Below are 21,383 nucleotides of genomic sequence, written 5' to 3'. Positions count from 1 at the left end.
CAGTTCATTAGGCACAATTAGGAACTCTGGTTAATGAAGGAAAAAACTGTCACTATATGGAAGATTAACTTACGTAAACAAGACAAAACGTGGAGACAGCATTCACGGGGTGAGGGAAGAAGACCTGAGAGGGACGGGCTGTTAACATAGGCTCTGTAAATAACCTGCAACCGAGGCACATTTCAAGAAAACCATGAAGATAATGGCAGAATCGACCAACGTGTTCTGTAAGGTTTCACACTTTATTTTGCAGTGTGTAAAGGAAGAGTAGGAAGCAGTATGCTTGATTTCTGATTTTAATAAAATTCAGGTCTGTCTACATTGTTTTTCCTGGCAGACTCGATGGAGGATTAGCAGATTTAACATCAGATATGCAATGTAAATGAAACTTCCTCCTGTCATTTTGTAAGCAATCTTCAGGTGCTATTAGATAATTGTGAATGCTTACATAAAGCTTATTAAATACCACTTCAGGACATAGGAGTTAGACATACATAGGCATAAAGGTATGCATGGTAAGGGCTGCAAAAGTTATAACCAACACCTGACATCATCAGGTGCTCCCTACCTCAAGTCAGAAAGGGTAAAACTGACATTCTGACTTATCTAAAAGGGGAAAAATAACTCCTTGGCTTCCTCATGTCCTAGACGAACACTGCCACTCTCATGTTTTCCTCTAGAGACCACTTAATTGATCTGTAAGCTAGCATTTACTACATTTCAAAACTCAGGGAGTGAATAAATAGGTGGAAAGACTAAGAGAAAAACCTTAATTTTCTGTGGGAAATAGGCAGAGCACACTTAAATTTCTTTAAAGGGCAAAAAAATGAAATGAAAAGATTAAAAAGCCCCAAAATACTATTACAGATCTGCAAAATAAAACTGTTTGGTATGCAAGTTCTACCTTTCCTTACCCAAGGAGCTGAAGTTTCCATTTTCCTTGTAGCACGTTACCATTAGAACAAAATAACACAGGAAAACAGTTTTTGTGTTACCCTGACACGTATCTGCAACTAGTAACACTGACAGAATAGAATTTGTGCCATCAAGATCATTTTTAAACCCACTTCTTTACCTTCACCGACAGTACACTTCACCATGCCTGGCATTAAATTTGGTGTTAATTACAAAAAATTATAGAGCTCTTTATCTAAGGTCTTATATAAATAAAAGACATACGGGTCTGGTAATGTCAACACCATTTAGCTTGGGGTATAATGCTGGCACGGGAAGTTGTGATGCAAACACATTCTGAGACACGTAGGTAGGTGTCTGAGTACTGACACAATGTGGGCAACAGCAACGGTTTTGAAAAACTGATGTCTAATTAATGTGATAAATCTCAGCAATACCACTGAAGTGAAGTATTTGCAAGGATAAAGCACGTGTTTGTTTTTAGGCTCATACAAAGGAGATCCACGGAATGAACACTGCATTACAATTCATGTTACATATCGTTGCTTTTATAGACAAAACTGCTCAGCAAAGACAAGTTCTGAGCTCTGACATTTATTTTAAAATTCAGAATCCTCAATCATCCTTGAAAAGCAATTTATGCTATCTAAAAATCCACTAATGAGACATAAATTTCCTATTCCCTTCTGCAAATATAGAATTTCCTCTAACAACTGCACTTTGTTAAGCTATGCATTTTACACTCGAGCTTGTGACAACTTCTATGTCTCACATCTGAAATGGTTTTAAATCTCTCTCTCCCACCTGTGCGAGACTGGAAATGGGAACTTAATACTACTCTAGAGAAAAGAGATTACAGGAATAAGTGTGCTTTTACTTTCCTTGCAGTAAAACCAGATGAAAGGACTGATCTACACTTGTTTTAAAACTGCTGCCATCTTGTATACATACAATTTGCCTACCTACGACAACACACTTTTGCATTTCTCCTTCCCCTTCCTTCTCCTTAACAAAGCTCAAAATACTAACAGAATTATGCTTTTCTCACGGTTTTGTTAAAACCAGCATTTTATTATAAACAGCACCGCAGGAATCCCAAGTACCAGTAGATACTAAAGCTGACCTAACATTTTAGGCCTTTTGCTGAGCTCCTCAGAGCACTTCTGCAAATATCGGTTTAACAATATTAATTTTGCAGAATATTTGGTACAGCACCTTAGTGTATTAAATGGAAAATGGAGGTCTTCACCGAGTTATATTCAACCTCAGAGGTATGCTTTTTCACTTTTCCAGGTGAAATCCTATTTCTAACACAAACTATGCCCAATATTCACAATTACATATGTCAAAAAGTTACAGATGCCCTTCTAGACAGTACGACATAAAACATTCTAGGCAGTAAAAACGAGAACCTACTTGATTTCCACATGGGAAACAAACGCTATTCACCCTTTCAAATTAAAATTTCAAATCAAAATTTGCACAGAAAATATTTAGCTAGGAGAAAAGAGAGTTTACATGCAGCCCTATTTCAGATCTTAAATTCAGCATAATCTGTTTGAACCTAAGAAGGCACTGGGGGAGCAGACAAATAAGAAGGTACGACACTTTCGGCATCACAAAGGCCATTTTTCACGAGCTTCACACTCAGCTGTATTTTAAAGCTAAGATTTAAGCTACGCACCAGCTGAGTTCATAAACCTGGGAAGAATGCCTAAAGCTTTCTTTAACCCAGCACTGATGTACGGGGTAGATTCATTGACATCAGCCTTCCCTTCTTTACTCCTGGTCATTACCTCACTGCTGTTGGTCTTCAGCTGTTTGGGAAGAGTAACGAGGACAAAAAGGTCAGTCCCCTGCCCTCTCCTCCAGCCTCAGTTGCACCATTTTCCCAGGTTACAAAGGGTTTGGTATCGCATATATACTAACACAAATTCTGAGCTGAAGGAGATGCAGAAAAGGTGCAGTAACTCTGTGTAGTTTTATCGCACCGATCGTCAGGGTCCGTGCTCAGGGCACAGCGTTCCTTACCTTCCCAGGGCAGGACACCTCACGAAAACCTCAGGTGCTCTTCTCCGCAACAACCCAACGCCAGAGGGACTATTTTGCCTCCACTTCTCAGCAGTGGGGGTACGGTGAGCAGTGCCCTTCCACCACCGGTTTGTGCCTGTGTAAAACAGCAGCACCAACTGCTCTGCGCTGCAGCTGGAGAAACCACACAGCCGCAGAGTCAACCACAGGTTTATACTGGCAGGCTTAATGTGTGAAATTTATAGCGCTGGTACTTGTCTGATACTATCTTTGTCTCACGTTGATATCAGCTTCCTGGTGGTATGCGATCCCTGAGACTGTAAACTTTCTGATCTCCTTGGACCTCTCCTCTTGCAGCACACAGCCCGTTCAACTCCTTACTGAAAAAAAATACACCTTTTAAACCAGAAATCTTTTCCAAGTTTTATTTCCATGGCCTATATGGTGCTTATGTCTACAAAAAGGGTTGATTTTCATTGCAGGCATGCTGGAGTTAGGGAAAGAGTGAAACTCTGATTACTGTCAAGTCAATACAGTATCTACTATGGAGTAGCTATCCGGTTAACGTACGAAATGCCGCGCTTGAAATTGCATTACCTACAAAGCTGCACTGCAGCTCAGCGTCATACATCACATCTAACATGAGCAGCATTGCAACATAACTAGTTTTGAGCAGAAAATTAATCATAGTGTCACTGATAACGCTTCTGAAAAATGTTTTGGGCACAAAATCCTCTCTCCTGCGCATTACTCTTCCACATTACTAAGGCAGACACTTGCAGTTGCTGAAAACCCATCAAGTATTTGAGCAATTCCCATTACTCTGCCTTGCCCTACACCAGCTGACACAACAATCTCATCTTGCAGATGTGGTTCTCAGTAGGTGAGCTCTAATTGTGCATTTCCCCCCGGTTTTCTCTTTGAAGGTTAAGACTCTGAAGGAAAGGATACTTCAAATATGGCTTGAATACTTCCTGACGGAAGGTGAGGATTTTTTTTTCTTGGTAAATAAGTATTTTCTACTTGAGATACAACTGCTAATGGAGAAGACATGATGAGAACCCCACTTCCAAGCCAAGGTTTTCTGTTGGGGGTACCCTGGTTTCTGCAGCCCCTTCTACCTGAACTCTTCCCTCCTATTAGTGTCCAGCAAAGAGTGAGCTGACGGGTTGGCACTGAGGAGAGTGCTTTTGGTGATGCCTTTTAGAAAACTATTAACATATACAACAGAACGTATCTACACACATTTTACAGCTTTGTCTTACCTAAATATTAACTTGGAAGATACGTCCAGGGTACGTGAACTCTGCAAAGCAAGAGATGAAAGGGGGTCAAGAGAAAAAGGCTTTATTTTCCTCAGAGGACTAACACGGTATGTTTTAATTCCTTACACAGCTTCATTCAATAAAAGGCTTAAGAGCCATTTGTTTGTTTTGAAATGCTTTAAACGAACAAGGCGTAATAAATTGCTGACCCATCCGATCTGACCTAGCGTAAGATGGCATTTGCTTCCCATCAGCACCTCTAATCCAGGCAGCTGAAAACAGCAAGAAGCAAATCCCGGTTCCTGGTAGCTGAGAGCGATTACTCCCAGGTAGCACTTGGCACAATTTGTTAGGTGAACAGCCTCAGCCAGCTTTCTGCTGCCGCGTGAGAGAAAAGTGATGTGCCCTCGTTTCAAGGGGAGGGGCAATGCAAACACAAAAAGCTCCCTTTCACGGGTTCACAAAAGCCGTGTTGACATACATGCCGTATCTTCAGCTACAAAACCCAAGTGCTGCACTCTTCTCTTCCTCCAAGGCTCATATTTCTGGAGGAGGAGAACCAAGTTTCCATGTCTCTCAACGCAGCTTGGTACTAAGCAATATTTAATTAGAATTAATTGAAGACAATTCATTTTGTGGCGTTCCTCACATTTCCCTTCCTGTAAACACCCATGCCCTAGAAGCGGAACCACATCGCTGCACGAAGGGCAATCTCTCTTCCACCATCCTGCAGACATTTGCTCCAGGTGCTGGGGGCTCAGCCCCGAGTACTACCCTAGCTAGGAACCATCCCCAGGGTTGGGAAGGAACCCAACACCCACCGTTCTGGGCTCTGCATCATTCTCAAGGATGGACGCATAGCATTTCATAGCATTTTTTCATAGTATTTTTCCCGAAAGAGTCACTAGATTTTTGAATTGGAACAGCGTGCAAGACGGAGCCATCCAGTTCCAGCTCTGGTCATTTGTGTCAGGGCAGCACCAAGCCAGTGCCCGCACTTCTTGTTGCTTTACCTCCCACCTAACTCCCTAGCAAGGCAGTGAAATTGTCTCACTTGCTAGAAGAGATACCTAAGTTTTATAATTCACGTGACCGAACTGCCCCTATTCTATAGCTCTTCTGCATATTCTCCAAGCACAGTCAGGTTATTTCCCATCAAATGCGTCTTTCCCACCTTCACATCTCTGAAGTCCTGCTCGCTGAGAAGAAATCATCTTTAGCTTCTGGGTATTCCTGCAGAGCAGAGACAGGAATGTACATTTCAAAGCCTCGCTGCTTACTCCTTTCAGTCAAGTCAGTGCGATAATAAATGCAATAATAAAACGACGTGGGAAGCAATTTATAGCCGGACCTAACAGAGAGTTTTCATCCAATTAGAAGAACAATAGAGACAAAGTGCACTCTGCCTCTGCATTTATCTGCCCCAAAGATGACACACTCTTAAATAAACTGAAAGTGCAGTAACAAATAGCAATACAAACGCCTGTGGGTGGGGAGATTTATTTACTTTCCGTATTGCCTGTAATGCGCAGGATTTAATTTGACAAATTAAAGTTGGCAAATTTTCTGTTTCCTTCATTTCCTGCTCGCAAATCAACAGTAATGCTAAACAGAAAAGCACTACAAGTAGACAAAATTCCCCCTTCACTACAGCGATACATCCCTGGCAGCTATTGCAACCCTGAGTAAAAACAGAAAAGTATTGTATTCTAGAAGCATAAAACGTAAAAGTAAGTATTGTATTCTAGAAGCCAGTTCCTATACCTGAAATGTTATTAGTGGTTTAGCAGAAGAGTTTCTCCAGAGCTTTTTGAGCTGGTATGGGTGGACTATACACCAACTCAAGAGACAAACATTCTGCCTTCTTTTTTTTTTTTTTTTTTGCTTTTTCCTAAATTCAGATCCTCCCATACGTTTCCACATGGGCTGAGAACTCTCCCTTTCAGAACGGAGCAGACACCCAGTCCTGCATCCACTGCAGCAAACTGACTTCTCCGGTTATTGCTGAAGCCTACCAGCTGGAACACATATAAAATACTATGTGCACTACCTGCACACTGCGATTCAAAACAGATGCACAATTCAACATAAAGGGTGAATAAATAGTTTATTGTAACTGTTTCTCTTCATTGTGCTTCTCTTACTGTATAGGCCAGTTCCAAGAACTATCCGATGCCATTTGAGCAAGCTATCCACACAAATGAATGCAGATGAAAACTTGTCTTACTACTATTCCCCTCCAAACAGAAAGCAATTCACTAGGGAAAGCAGAAATCTTACTCCTTTTGTGTATGGGACCTTGCATTCTAACTCTTCACAATCAAAGGCACCACGTGCTTTTTCATAAGGTTGCTCAGAAAATCCTTTGTATAACCTTAAGCGTATTTCAGGCAGACAAGTCGTTATCAAATCAGTCTTAGGATAAACTGGAAATGAAGATGAAAGGAAAAAAAATCACTAGTAATGAAAAAAAAAGCAAACAATATAAAGGAAAAAAAACTACCAGCAAACTTTGGGGACTTTCTGGGGCAGTGACGTTGTACTTGTCTTGGTGCTTAACTGCCTGTCCACGGGTTAGTTAACTGAACAACCCAGGGGTTGTCCCTTTTGGAACCCATCTAGAGCTTTGGTAGTCACAGCATCCTCTGGCAATAAATTGGAAACTAAAGCATGTACCTTTTGAAAAAGCACTTCCCTCCCTTTCTTTGAGCTGAGCTGCCCATTTCACCTGATGGCCTCTGGTCCTTGGACGCTGACAAACCACGAATAGCCATTCTCTATTTACTTTCCCCACATTTTCCATGATTTAGTGGTTGCCTGCCACACCTCTGATTCAGTTGGCACTTTTTCTAAGCTGAAAAACATAAACCTTTTTCATAGAAACTGAAGACTTTTGTTTATCTTTATTGTCCCCTCCACATTTTTTGGTTCACAGTATGTGTTGTGCAATCAAGGGAAAGGCAACCACTAAACAGAGTCTGGGTACATTACAAATGGAGAGAGACAAACAGACTGACTTAAGCCCTGCACTGCAGCCTCATCAGTTTTATACCTAAACTGAAGGAAAAATTAGATGTTCACTACTGCTAATAGTATACTAAATTTCCTTTTGTTAACTATATTCATTTTCATAATGCACGTCATGCAATACACTAATTATCCAGTGATTAGAAATGCATCTCTTTAGAGGTTCAATGATTTCCAGAAATTGTGGGTTGAGCATGAGTCCCACTTGCACATCCAGCAATTCCTTAGAACGTATTCTGTGAACATCAGCAGCGGAATAAAGAGATTGAGGGGGAACCTCGCAGCTTATCACTTCCATTCTGACACTACTAACGTAATACTTGCATGGATTATGCAGAAGTTGACACAAACAGAAAATTAATTATCTACTTCAAGGATTTACAGCTGCGTGTAAACAAAAAAAAAATAAGAACATAAATGAAACATTTTCAACTCAGATCTTCTATTCCAAATGTCAGCCTGGAGTCAGATTTTACATCTGAGCTCCATATATACAGTATCAAATCCCCCAAACGTGGAAAGGCTCAAAAAGAACATCCTTTCAGACCCTTAATTATCATTGCACTGAAAACTAGAGGTTAGGCAGAAGGAGGGAAAGCAGGGAAAAGAAATGCGGAATGGGCTGCATTAATAAACCTTATTAAGACAATTAAAGAAAAATGTGGACAGAAGGGCCAGGACAAGTTAATTGGCTGGGAAGCTAGGAAGTGAGATGAACCAGTAAATTTTAGAGTATAAGCTGAAGAATTTTACAGAACTAAATCACACAGCAGGTGGCAAGCTATCCTTTAGTATTAGCAGGCAAACATATAGGAAGCAATAAACTTTACTACAGGAAAAAAAGAAGTCCAACAGCCTTTTGAAATAAGAGAACTTTCTTGCTGCAATTCTGTGCTCTCACTTAACGATCACGAATGGGCTTCAGGCATTCAAAAGCAGCAGCAGGAAAAAAGAGACACAACATTCCCAAACCGCTCCTTGCTGATGCTTGAATCATTTTTATTATCAGTATAAAGGGATGCTGCATCAAAGGGTTCTCAAATATACAGAGTTTTCAAGAAGTATCTGTGTACATTACCAGAGAAACATAACAATGTCCATAGAAAACTGGATGCAGAAAGCAACATAGCTTATACCAAGAGGGAAATGTCTCTAACAAGGCAGAGCATGTTGCAAAAAGAGACAGTGCTTTCCTCCCTCCCTGTCTGCCTCCTGCCACTCGCTCTTCAAACCCTTGGTTACTGAAGGACTGGTAATCTAGTAACAAAACAAGCAGGGGAGTCATTTGGGTAATTATTGTGCTCGCTACTGATGATATTCCCCACGCACATTCCTTCAGTCAGTAAATACTTAAGGTAAGCGTGCTTAAATCTAGTTTTTGTTACAGTTCTGAGGGTTCGATTCCCACGAATTATGAAGATGACAGAGCAGCACCAGCACCAGTAAGTGGCACAGTCAGCCTGCTGGCACAAGCAGCAACCCAGCACGATTCAGGTGCTCCTCCAGTCTGCAGACAGATCGCACAGAACAGACAGAGACCAATTCCCCCTCCATTCAATTCCTGCAAGCCAGGCAGAACAAGAAGTTGCAATAAGCTTTGGTAGTAACTAGCCAGATTTCTCCAGTGCCACCTGGTTTTTGTTTGTTTGTTTTTTCCTTTCAAAACCTCCTTCCACCAACTTACCAGGTTTTTAATGCAAAACAAGATTAAGGATTAAATACAACCACCACACCTCAGACAATGTTTAAATGACGAATGACCCCAGGTCCTCCCAGTCACAGCGAGGACTGCTGATCCGGTTGGGTCTGCTGATGTACAACTGGGTGCAGGCAGAGGCTCCAACCCAAATGCCTACGAGAACTATGCTCATCTGCAATTATTATCTGTATGTCATTTCCTGCACTTGCCACACCAGTGTGAAGTGCCTCTTTGATGTTTCATCGCTCTAAGTCTAGCCGTGCATCACCCCACTTGCTTCATCTGTAATTCCACCGGGAGAAACGTGTGTGTCTGGGCCTGACCTTTAATTTGTCCCATCTCCTTAAGGCCTCGCAGAGTGGATTGCAGGTCTGAAATACGCTCGGATGACTTCAAGGGTGGAGTTAGGGAACCACGTGCGAGAGATCTAACCACACGCACACATGCAGATGGCAGCCACAGACCTGGGGACAGAGCTGGGTGGGTTTCCTCCACCAGAGGCAAAGCAAGGTCGATAGCAAGTCACAAAATCCAAAAACAAAGTTACAGCAATGATTTCCCTGTAGCAAGCAAAGCACTAACTCAATACCCATCCAGAATTCCTCCAGCTCTTATCTGACGCTGTGTAAGCACCACAAGCTGTGGTGGAAAGATAAAGTTCTCCAGCTGCTGATGGTTGCTACTGTTAGCCAAAATGGGGTCAAAAGTTAACTCACCAGCTTATGCACAAAGTTTTTATAGCTTAAGCCCTTAAGAATGAAGCCACATTATTACCCATTTGGAGAAAAAAAATTAATTGGTACATAAAATAGTCAGCCAGTCAAAGGCAAGAGATAAGGCAATGGAAAGGACCAGTTAAGCTGAACCAAACACAAATTACTGAAAGGAGTCTGAGTAATCAATAACTAGAAACAAGAAAACTAATTAACTGTTGTAGTAACCTCTCCAGAATGGATTCCAAAGACAAAGGATCACGAGAAATTAATATTTTTAAAAGTTATTCATAATAAGACCTAAGTACCCTCAAAAAAAACAATTAACTGGGCATTTAGTACTATACCAAACAAGGAAAAATGAACATATTACTAGCCTAAGATGTGGAAAATACAGGCCCAAATTCCTGCTCCAGTACAAACTTCTGTCATCTATGTCAAACCACTAGCCTTTTCCTCTTCTCATCATAAAAAGTTATACTGCATTCCTTAAATAAATCAATCCATGAAAGACTGGGATGTATTTGCTGACAGTCATAAATGTTTTATTCTTATAGATATGAATTCAATTCTACACTTAATCACAAAGGAAGCAACTTTGTTGAAACACACAAACCTTAAACACCGTGCTGTATTTGAAAAGCTAATACGCAATTCAGTGTAATTGTTTCTATTCCTTAAAGAACAGAAATACCCAGGATTTAATCAGCCAGCTCAGACATCTATTGTAGAAAATGGTTTATTTTGCCCACAGTTGCAGAAAAATGCAGAAAAATTAAGTACGAATGGGTCTTCCTACAGAATAGAAGAAAAAGTGTCCAGCTGATGAACACAGGGACCCATATGCACTTCAGTCCAGTTAGAGCTGGGTGCTTAGTGTTCGCAGCTGGCCAGAGTTTAGCAGTGCATGGCTGCTCTGAATAAACAACTTTAAAAATAAGTGGTATCTTCCTTAGCTTGCATCAGCTGTAACACACTGAGAGCATTTCACAGTTTCAGTACAGCACCGAAAGAAAGCTGAAACACTTACCGTACGCTTTCATGCACATTCAAACAATATATCCACATTCACACATTCACATCTGAGGAAGACAGTCCATCCCAGCAAATCTGGTTCCATCTTCCAGCTTGGAGACTATGTATGTTTGTGTCTGCTTTATTCTGGTGACACGGAGAAGAGCAGAGATGTAGCACTTCTGCTGATATGATCACCTCATGGTCCCGTTTTGATAAAATTCTATAACCTGTCAGAAATCTCTGACACTGAAAGCACTCCAGAAATGGGAGAACTATGACAGACACGCCAGAAGGCTGGCCTCTCTTCAAAGGCTTGAAAGACTGGGGTGGGGAAAAGAGGGGTGGAGTGATAAAAAATAATCCCAACTTAATTATACATACAGCTTAAGAATCCCATCCACGTGAAAACTCTTCTGCTTTGTATCATGAATACCTCCAGGGCTCAGAAAGCTGCCTTGAACACAGGTTGGAATGAGTGTCTTGTGAGTGCCTATTAAATGGGATATACACATGAAGAGGACAAGGGAATAGAGGGCATGACTTATGAGGAGCAGCTGAGGATACTTGTTTGTTCAGCTTGGAGAAGAGAAGACTGAGGAGAGACCTCACTGCGGCCTACAGCTCCCTCATGGAGGGGAGGGAGGGAACGGCACGGAGCTGTGAGGGAAGGGTTCAGGCTGGATGTTAGGGAAAGGTTCTTTACCGAGAGGGTGGTCGGGCACTGGGACAGGCTCCCCAGGGAATTAGAGATGGCCCCAGGCCTGTTGCTGTTCAAGAAGCATTTGGACAATGCCCTCACATACATGGTTTAAGTCTTATGTTGTTCTGCATGCAGTCAGGAGTTGGCCTCAATGATCTGCATGGATCCCTTCCAACTCAGAATCCCGCAAAAATCACAGAAAGTTTAAGGTTGGAAGTTGGACTCTGTAGCAACCAAGAAAAGAGCTAAAGGTGCTGTACAGAGCTGTATTTACTAGAAAACATATGGAACTTGTTCGTGAATTATCAACCACTAAGTCACTGCCTTCGGTGAGTGCACTCCCGATCTGCATTCACAGGTGTACTTGGAAATATGTCCTAATATTCGAGCTAAAAACCTTCTTTGAAATTTTATTTTTCTCATTGAGACTTTCAGGACCATCTCTCTCCCCCCTTCCTGAAATACCCACTTCTATTACTTACGTTTTAATTTGAAGAAACACTGTGTGCCCCCTCCACAGTTATGATTTGTTTATGATCCTCACAGTTAGCTCTTCGAAGCTCCTCTTACAAAAGGCATCCTCTAGTTCGGTCTTTCATGTTCATCTCCTGTGAACTCCATCCACACTATCTAAAACAAATAGAAAGGCACATGTCTGCATTTTCTGACTAACGCATAATCAGAACAACATTAAAAAAGATATATATCAACAGCATTTTAATGAAATACCTGTTTTTAATACACATGAAACTGATTTAATGAAATACCTGTTTTTAATACACATGAAACTGATTTTTCCACTCTGAAGTTAAAGATTGCTGGAAACAGTCAAAGGTTAAACAGTTCCCAAAACAATCTTTCAGCAAAACACTCTTCACCTTTTCCCGAACGTTTTTAAGACCAACAAGACTGAATTTGCAGGTTTAATGGACACGTTTTCCTCCACAGGTATTTGTATTCGATCTTGCATCCCATAGCTGTGTCAGTATTGTAAGCTAAGCAAGGTTGAACCTAGTCAGTGTTTGGTTAATTTTCTCTCAGAATACCAAGGCTTTGTGACACAAAATTGTACAGGGGATAAACTGAGCAGAAGTTTTGGTTATGGAATTTTCTAGATTATGGCATTAAGGACTCTAATATGTCCAAAGGAATGACACGAGTCAGGTACTTCATGTGTTTTCAGCCAATGCATTTTCCATATCCAGAACATTAATGGAATTAAGAAATCAAAGATAACTTCTTCAAAAAAATAGGTTATCATTCTTACTTTGTGTTTTCAGAGTATTCTGGCTACGTTTTAAGTTTGTATGAGGTATAAATTATTATTTATCTTAAAGAATCAATATAAGTTGATAAAGACTCGGTAGAGACATTGCTATACCAGCACAATAAAGAGTAAAAAAGGTTTTTGTCATTATTGTTTGTTTCACCATTAAGAATTGTTATAAATAACACTAAGAACAGTCCTGCCACTACAAAGCCAGACTACTGTGATATGTGTAAATGAACGCAAAGAAAAGCTTTATTGGAAATTTTTTCTTGAATTGAAAGCAACTGCTACTTGAGCCAAGACGAGGTAACCTTCTCGGAAGCATCTGTACACTTCTGAATCACAAATATAAGGCTGAGAGATCTGTATAACTCACAAATTGGATAAGAAAAAGATCACAAGCCTTGGAAACTATTTACTCTGTTTCTTCATCTTCCTTTCAACACTTGTCACTATAGAGGCACGCTACCAACATCAACCAACACATCTACTTAGGTGATAAGGGATAGTAAAAATGTCTGAAATAACTCTGCGCCACCCACACGGGTGGTAGAAGCTCTCAAGGTTTCTGAACGGTTTATTACTTGCCAAGCATTAACATGCACAAGCAGAAAAATGTCATTAATTTTCACTTCATATTTTTAGCCTCGTCTTTGTAACTTCCGTAGAGACAGCAAATACGACATGTGGCCCCACCAAAACTGAAGAAGGGAGCAGGTCCTCCAGGTATCTTGGAATCACGGAATCATTAAGGCAGGAAAATCCCTCCAAGATCATCTGGTCCAACCCCCCACCACCACCAATGTCACCCAATAAACCATGTCCCCAAGCACCACGTCCAACCTTTCCTTGAACACCCCCAGGGACGGTGACTCCACCACCTCCCTGGGCAACCCGTCCCAATGCCTGACTGCTCTTTCTGAGAAGACATGTCTCCTCATTTCCAACCTGACCCTCCCCTGGTGCAACTTGAGGCCATTCGCTGTAGTCCTATCACTCGTTATCTGTGAGAAGAGGCCAACCCCCAGCTCCCCACACCTTCCTTTCAGGCAGCTGTAGAGAGTAATAAGGTCTCCCTTGAGCCTCCTCTTCTCCAGACTAAACACCCCCCAGTTCCCTCAGCTGTTCCTCATAGGACCTGTGCTCCAGGCCCTTCACCAGCTTCGTAGCCCTTCTCTGGACACACTCCAGGGTCTCGATGGCCTTCTTGTACTGAGGGGCCCAAAACGGAACAGAGCATTTGAGGTGCGGCCTCACCAGAGCCGAGTACAGGGGGACAATCACCTCCCTGGTCCTGCTGGCTACACTATTCCTGATACAGGCCAGGACGTCACTGGTCTTGGCCACCTGGGCACACTGCCGGCTCATGCTCAAGCAGGCATCGATGAGCACCCCCCGAACCGCATTGGGACTGCACCTCCAGAAAGGTCAGGAGAGACCATACTGCCCCTGCTTGTGCTGAACTTCCGTCCTGGGTTGGCAAAACACATAAATGACATATTGTAAGGCCAAAATCTTTTTCTTTTTTCTTCTTCATTATACCATCGAAGTATTATACATGACACAGGAACAGTATTCTCACTTTAGAGTGGATCTAATTCCTCTGACAACTCACCAGTGTCAAAAGCTGGAAATTTCCGCCTAGCTACTGTTGAAAACCAGATGTTGTGAGGGTTTGTTAAAAATCTCTTTTCAGAAACATACCCTACATACCGTGCATTCCAAAAGTCACCCTAAACTTATTCTTGCATATAAAGTGTAAAAACCAATATACCTCAACAGTCTCTGCGTATTCAGGTTTGACAGACAACGTAAAAATTGGCATCCAAGCGCTTAGGTTTCATAATCCCTTTACTTACAAAAGTATGACTGTTGGCAGAGTTGTCTACTTTAAGTGTAGGGTTTTGCTTGTAAAAATGCTGAACAGAGGTTTCAAGGCTTTAGTTATCATGATAACTGTCACAGCTGCTAAGAAACTAACGCTGGGCTGTGTATCTTGTACGACTGTGACATGTTCTCCCATTATGTTGCTGACACGGTTTTTTCCAGTCTCCAGCAGAGAAATCTGTGAGACGTCCTCCACTTCTAAATAACCAGCCTGCAGATGTATTGACACTCTTCTGGGTTCTTTTTTTGCCCCCCTTTTTTATAATCCTAGTGTCTTAATACCAAGTGGATCTAGTTTTGCATAACCTAACAAAGCCAAATATAAAACCACAGGGAAGAGTTCAAAATGTTGTCCTCTGTTTGAACGCCACACTCTCAACACCACTTGTAGAGCTGAGGGGAAAAGAAAAAATCCTTTCTATCAGGAAATGTAAGACCTGAGTCTCCCACAGCTTTCCAAAGACGAACTCCATGGAGGCAGGCTGAACTCCCGTCTGGACCCAGAGCTGCACGCAGCTAACCACACGTTATTTAACGTGCTAACCACACGTTATTTAAGCCATCCCATGGCCACTGCAGCCCCTGCAGGACCTGCTGCCAGGCTCAGCCCCATGCCAGGGCCGGGATGGCCGCGGGGAGGAGCGGGGTCACTGCACGGCCCATGCGATTGCTTTTCAGCCGCCTTACCTTTGCGGGCTGTTTGCTCTGCAGCTGTATAAATGCCTATGCAAACACAGCGCAGGACCGAGCAGGAACAGACAACGTGGTTACTGTTGTATGCTGTCAAAAAAGCTACCTGTGAACTTCACCCCCCAAGCAGTCTGTCTTAAAATAAACTATGTGCTTTCCCTGCTGTTCCCAGCCGGTTCCTGGGTAGCCGGTTTGCATTCCTCGCATGCTTTGGTAATAGATCAATAAATGCTCAGCAGGTATGCCCGCCTTTAGACACCTAGGTGATATAAATGCTAGACACAGATGAATGCAAATTGCACTGTACAAAAGCCTACAGGGCGATGGCTGCAGATTTACGGAAGGCTATGTGAGTAGGCCCAAATAAACAGTTTTGTGAGGCCCAGGCTTGTGATTTTGACCTGATTATACTGTAGAAATCGTTGCTGAGCGTGGTTATTGTCGTTAGCCCACATGCAAGAAAGTACTATTCAGCCAGGTAAGGTAAGAAGACAGAAACAAGGAAAGGAGACAGGAGAGAAATGTTGGTTTAGTAACACTTCAGTACCCCAAAGGTTTGGAAAAACAGCCAACCCAGACACACAAAAACAGACACCCTGTGAGAAGTGGTGCATCAGGTGAAGGAAACTTGGGAAGAGCAGGGACAAAGCCAGTGAGGCGGGCGGACATCCCCAGCCCGACTGGTGACCTGCCCACCAAACGCCTCCAGGCACTGCATCAGGGACAGCGAGCACCTTAATGTTTAACCTAGCACAGTGCCTCTTTAACCTATTTCTTGCCGAAGGAGTCAGAAAACAAAGGAGCCTTTGTGCACTCGGAGGCTGTATGTGTGACCGTGCCTTCTAGACCTCGTGCCCAGTAAAACATACAAATATATTTGTATATTTGTATGACGCTTTTGCCAGACGAGCTTTCTGCCACCTTGGGTGCACTGAACCGGCCTGGCACAGCTCCGGCGAGTTGCAGACAGAAGCAAGGCAGAGAGATGGGAAGGCAAGGGATAAAACGGAGGAAAGGAAACAGCACCACAGAAGTCATCAGTTCAACCGGATGTAGGCTGCCATGGAATTGCAGCAGAACCGTTGAATAATTCCCAGCTGCTGGATGGGCCATAAATTTGAAATCAATCTGCAATAAAGAAGCAAAATGCATTTCTTGGTCTAAACAACCAACTTGGAGAGTAGATTATGACCTCCAGTGGTGTTTGCATCATTTGTTCATTATACCATCAAAATATTATACTAAAAATATTATACTAAATAAAAAATATTTAGTAAAAATAAAAAATATTATACTAAAATATTAGTATCTGCCAATGTTTAAATAGTCTGCTCTGTTCCTTGCCTATGTTTGCTACTGAACGGGGGAACAGTCTGCTCACCATTTTCATACAGAGCGGATATCTAGAGCAATCGTTTTTTAGAACAGGGCTTGCCTATGTAGTCCATTCAAAACAAGAACTCAAGGATTCACAGACAAGTACAATGACTTCAAAGCAATTAGTAAAATTTGACCTGGCTCCCCGGGGATGCGCGCATTAAGAAGGCGCGGGCAGAGTAGGCAGGCACACGCAGCAAGTCTGCTTCTCTCAGAGGGGAAGTATCACTCCAAATGTTTTCTCTTACACCGAGAACTATTTTGAAGTAGTCTTAACTTGACTGAAGATGCAATTGTTAACTCATGCTCCAGTGCCCATTACTAACTACTTCACCCTGAGTGCTCTTGATTACCCTTGCACCATTTGAAAAGAAAAAAACGATAACTGTAGGGAAATTTACACAAGGCCGAGCTGCTGTACGTCGTCTCCTTTGTGCTCCCGTCCCCGTTTTTCTTTCTGTTTTAGAACTGAAATGAACATTGAACAGAAAAGGGTAAGAACTGAACCCAAAACATTTGGGAAAAGAGAAGCTGGGGAAAAAATTATCTTATTTTTACTCTAGAATAAGGACACAAATGCGCAGAGTATTAAAGGGTCTTGGCCTATTTTAATTCCCAATCATTGAAGCTAACAGCAAGATTCCCCATCAACCTCTGTAGGGCCACAATTTATCTTCAAAAATAAAATAAACAATAATAAATAAATAAATAAATAAATCTGTAGAACGGAATGTGTCTACCTAATTGCATAAAGAAGATAAGCCTGAATAAGTCATGCTAACCACTTCTTTATCCTACTCTTACATTATAAATAATATTTTAAACTTCATTTTGCCTTATGTCAGTCAACAAAGAGTGTGAAAGACTTATTCCTACAATAGAGGAGGGAAGGCTGTAAAGTCACTATCAAAAAGTGATTTAACGTACAAAGGTAACGATAAGCAGAGATAAAGTTCTGAACAGGATTCTCACAATTAGCTTAAGGAACTTCAAATATCCAAGAATTCAAGGGTGTAACAACCCTAGTAATTGCAAAAAAAAAAAAAATGAAGTGGGAAAGTAGCAAGCAAACAAAAAACTTGAAACTGTTCTCATGGACTAGATTAGCATCTGGGCACAGAAACACGGTTGAGATTCCTTTTTGAGGATGTCAGCAGTTTTCCATAAATCTGGAGTCCAAAAAGAAGTGGAAGAAACAATAGGAATATTCTTAGGCACAGTTTTTAAGTACATGAAGATGACTCTCCCCTGATATAAGGGAGATGATATAAGTCATCAACAACGTGTAACAATACGAAGGAAACAAATGGCAAGGAAACCAAGGCAGTGAGTGGCTATGAAAGCATGGCTGGAGGGAGCAAGTCAGAACAAAACCCAAGACAGTCTGTACTGAAAAATGATGCATTTATATATGGGTGTACCACACCAGAATCTCTTATATTTGATTATCCAAATGAAAAAATTAGAAGTGAAAAAAAAAAATCACTTCTGGCCCTCTTACCACAGCAGCTGGTCTTCAGATCTCTCAGGTATGCAGTTGTTAGGACAGAAGAAACAGTACCGATGAAGCTATGGTAGGATTTAGTAGAACTATATGCTGATCAAATAAATAGTTACCAGTGAAATATGCAGCAAGTATATTTGAACTTAAATTATCCAGTGGAGCCTGGCTCTCGTCCCATGAATCTTCCCTGTCAGATGCTGCATCCAACAGACTGTTTTATTGAGAAGGACTGAAGGCCAGCAGTGGCACCAATGACAATTTTTATCACGACAGATTTTCTTTGCTGTGCCCTTTCCAAAAAGGGCACAGAATGTACATCTTTGTGGCTTTATTTATTTATTTTTTTTATTTTGACTAAATTCCCCTACCAAGTTCATAGCTACAGAGCTGGCACATTGATGTACCATGACAGGGCACCGCCAGTTCCAAAGACAACGTATCCCAAAACCACACCACACCTGAGAAATGTAATAGTGATAAATCTGTACCTGCCACACACAAATGTTTAACATGAAAAAACTCATTTAACAAGTGTCCTCGAATATACCAGATGAAACCATCAAAAAAAAAATAGAAAAAAAAGCTTTTCTCCTTTGAAATGACTACTACGAAATGAGAGTTAATAGTTGTTAGCGGTTTCTTTACCATCCCAAAGCATCTCCAGAAGACAGGCGGTCATTACACAGCATCTGGTAAGTTCGTGGCAGAGTTCAATGATAAACACTGGGACTCTGCCTGGAAGTCCACTAAGAATCACCGTCCTGCTAAACTGGCTGCCAACGAGACACAAACCAATGCATTCGCAGTTTTCCCAGCAAGCTAACGAAAGCAGGGTGGCTAATTTAATGAACTAAAGCCAAGCTGAATTACTGTGTATTCAACACCTGTAGGTCATACACTCTGCACTTAAAACACGTCCCACAAGGACCCTCTTTTCCCAGAAACAGAAATCTCCTTTCATTTGAAGCCCGCATTTTTATTGGTTATTATTTTAAGCAAGTGCTTCATTTTCTTAGTTGGAACCAGGCAGAAAATAATGAGAACTCAAGAAAAAATGTTTCCCTTTGTGCAATGAGGCAGCATACTCGCTTTATGCCAAGTAGGACAGGGTATCTAATGCTCGCATAAGGCGCACAATTGTTTAGGCTTGGAGAAAAAGCCCACGCATTGCAACAAACAGCTTCTCAGCTTCCCTGTGACCAATAAAACGAAGACGACGACACTAAACAAGTAGTGGCAGCAGCACTGGGTTTCACATCAACTCCTGACACTTCAAGAGGGCAGAAACCACAGGCTGAAGCATGGTGAGAAGTCTTTGCAGGACAACTAATCCCTGGGGAATGACTGCTTTGTTTTTATAACCTGGAACCACATTTGGAAAAAAGCCTTCTTCTCAAAGAAGTACTGCTCTCAGTTACCTAGCAATAGGAATAAATACTTTTTTTCTTTTTTTTAAGCGATGAAAGCATAAAGTACGTAAAACACATTGAGATCAACAGAAACCTAAAAGAAAACATTGTTGAGTACAAGCAGGATGCAACAACCCAGGTAAGCTGAAAACACTAAGACCTGCAAAATCCATTTCGGGACAAATAGGTCTTTTCACTCTCTCCCTACCATTCACATCCCAGAACACCTGCACATTTAGTCAAGGATTAAGGAGTCATTAACTAAAATATACACTTCATAAACTGAAAACGCTTATTTGCAACACAGGAGCGTGAGTATGGATGCAGAGAGCTCTGCAGCGCTGATGGATCAGGAAAAGCTCAAGTTACATGTCATTTGCCAGAAAAGAGAAGGATCTACTTAAGTCCCATGCACGTTCATTTTCAGAAAGTACGGGGTGCATCAGCAGCCCGACCCTGAGCTCCCCAAGAATGGGCTTCAATTCCAGTTTTCCACAGATTCCTGTCCCGTCCAATTTTTAACAACGTGCAGCGAGCCACAAGAGTATTGTTGCTATAGGCTAAAAGAATTTAAACTAATTTTCAGAAATTAAGTGAAACTATGCATGTAATTTGTTTTGTAAGTCTTCTGACATTACACTGAGCGTTGCACTTCAAAGTGAAGAGAAGCACAGAAGAAAAGCAATACTTTCAAATATTAGTTCTTGCTGTAAAAAAAAAAAATAAAAAATCAACTTCAGTATATATTATATTACTGGAGCTGATGACATACCTAAAATCTACATCTAATGTCAGAGTTCTCAGCCTTTTCAAGTCCGTTTCAATGTCAGGAGCTTACCGAGCAGAAAAACAAACAAGAACTCCAAAGCAGATCAACGTCATTCAACAAAACCCTCTCCTTTTACTTTTCTTTTCTTTTTCCTTTTTTTTAAAAAACATTGCACGCATTCCTCAGAAGACAAACGATGACAGATTGATTCTCATAACCTTCATAAAATTCTTCTAATCTTTAAAAAAAAAAAAAAACACTTAAAAATATTCATTGTTACTTCTAGTTTATGCAATGTGAAAGCCAAAAGTGTGTAACAGGAGAGATACTTTGCCTTCATCTAAAGCTAATTTAGGGACTATTATTTCCTCCACAGGTCTAGTCATATTTTATTGTAAGAAATGCCTCTCTTTACTATGTGAAGATAAACACCGAGGTGTTTTATTGCAGTCATTTCTTTAAGATGGTGACTTTGGTGCTGACACAATCAAGCCAAGCACAGGAAGGCAGGACTCTGGATTTCCCTTCTCGGCGTCACTCCTGGCTCTACCCGCTTTTGCAAAACCGCTGCCCTCGTCTGAGGCTCAGGCTCCACTCATCTATAAAACATCTCCTTACCTCCGGGGCTGGTGCTGATGTATGTCATACAAGCAAGCGGTGATTAATAAAACCATAATTTCACCTAAAGCATACATTCCCAGGTACGTTCCTTAGTCATCCTCACTCAGATCCCAGACCACCAAAGCTCGCTGCCACAGGCCTGCCTGTTGGATTTAACAGATTGTCCCATCGAATGTAATAGATTTATAGATAAAAGATGCGTGGCATGATCAGACTGATACAAGGATAAGCCAGATTTAGTTCCCAGTGCAACTCTTGACCTAGTAGCACTACTGCAGAGCGATGACCGTTGTGTATTGCACCTTCCAAAATCTGTACCTAACTACTATCCCTCTGAGCAAATGCAAATGAACTTCCAGGTGCCACTGAAAATGTAATGTAAAGAAGACAATAATTTGCTGCTTTTAAATAGAATCAGTTTCCCAAGACTCAAGTCGCAGTGGGAAACAGGATTTTAAGTTTTGAGTCGTTACAAGTCTGAGCAATTAA

At 41.5% G+C, this 21,383-nt stretch overlaps 1 protein-coding gene across 1 annotated transcript in view; it reads right to left on the bottom strand.

Annotated features, from left to right (window-relative positions):
- Window positions 1–21,383, bottom strand: part of LYPD6B (LY6/PLAUR domain containing 6B) — a gene marked incomplete at its 5' end in the record, with an annotated part of 50,401 nt that overhangs the window by 17,002 nt on the left and 12,016 nt on the right. Inside the window, 3 exons of the mRNA XM_080598738.1 lie at window positions 2,947–3,120; window positions 3,226–3,322; window positions 3,544–3,608. Coding sequence (XP_080454864.1) covers window positions 2,947–3,120; window positions 3,226–3,322; window positions 3,544–3,608 — 336 coding nt within the window. The remainder of the gene's footprint in view (window positions 1–2,946; window positions 3,121–3,225; window positions 3,323–3,543; window positions 3,609–21,383) is intronic.

Source organism: Anser brachyrhynchus (assembly GCF_964034855.1).
Source record: "Anser brachyrhynchus genome assembly, chromosome: 7".
Classification (NCBI taxonomy): Eukaryota; Metazoa; Chordata; class Aves; order Anseriformes; family Anatidae; genus Anser; species Anser brachyrhynchus.
Note: the sequence above shows the minus strand (reverse complement) of the source record. Positions and strands in the feature narration are given on the sequence as shown.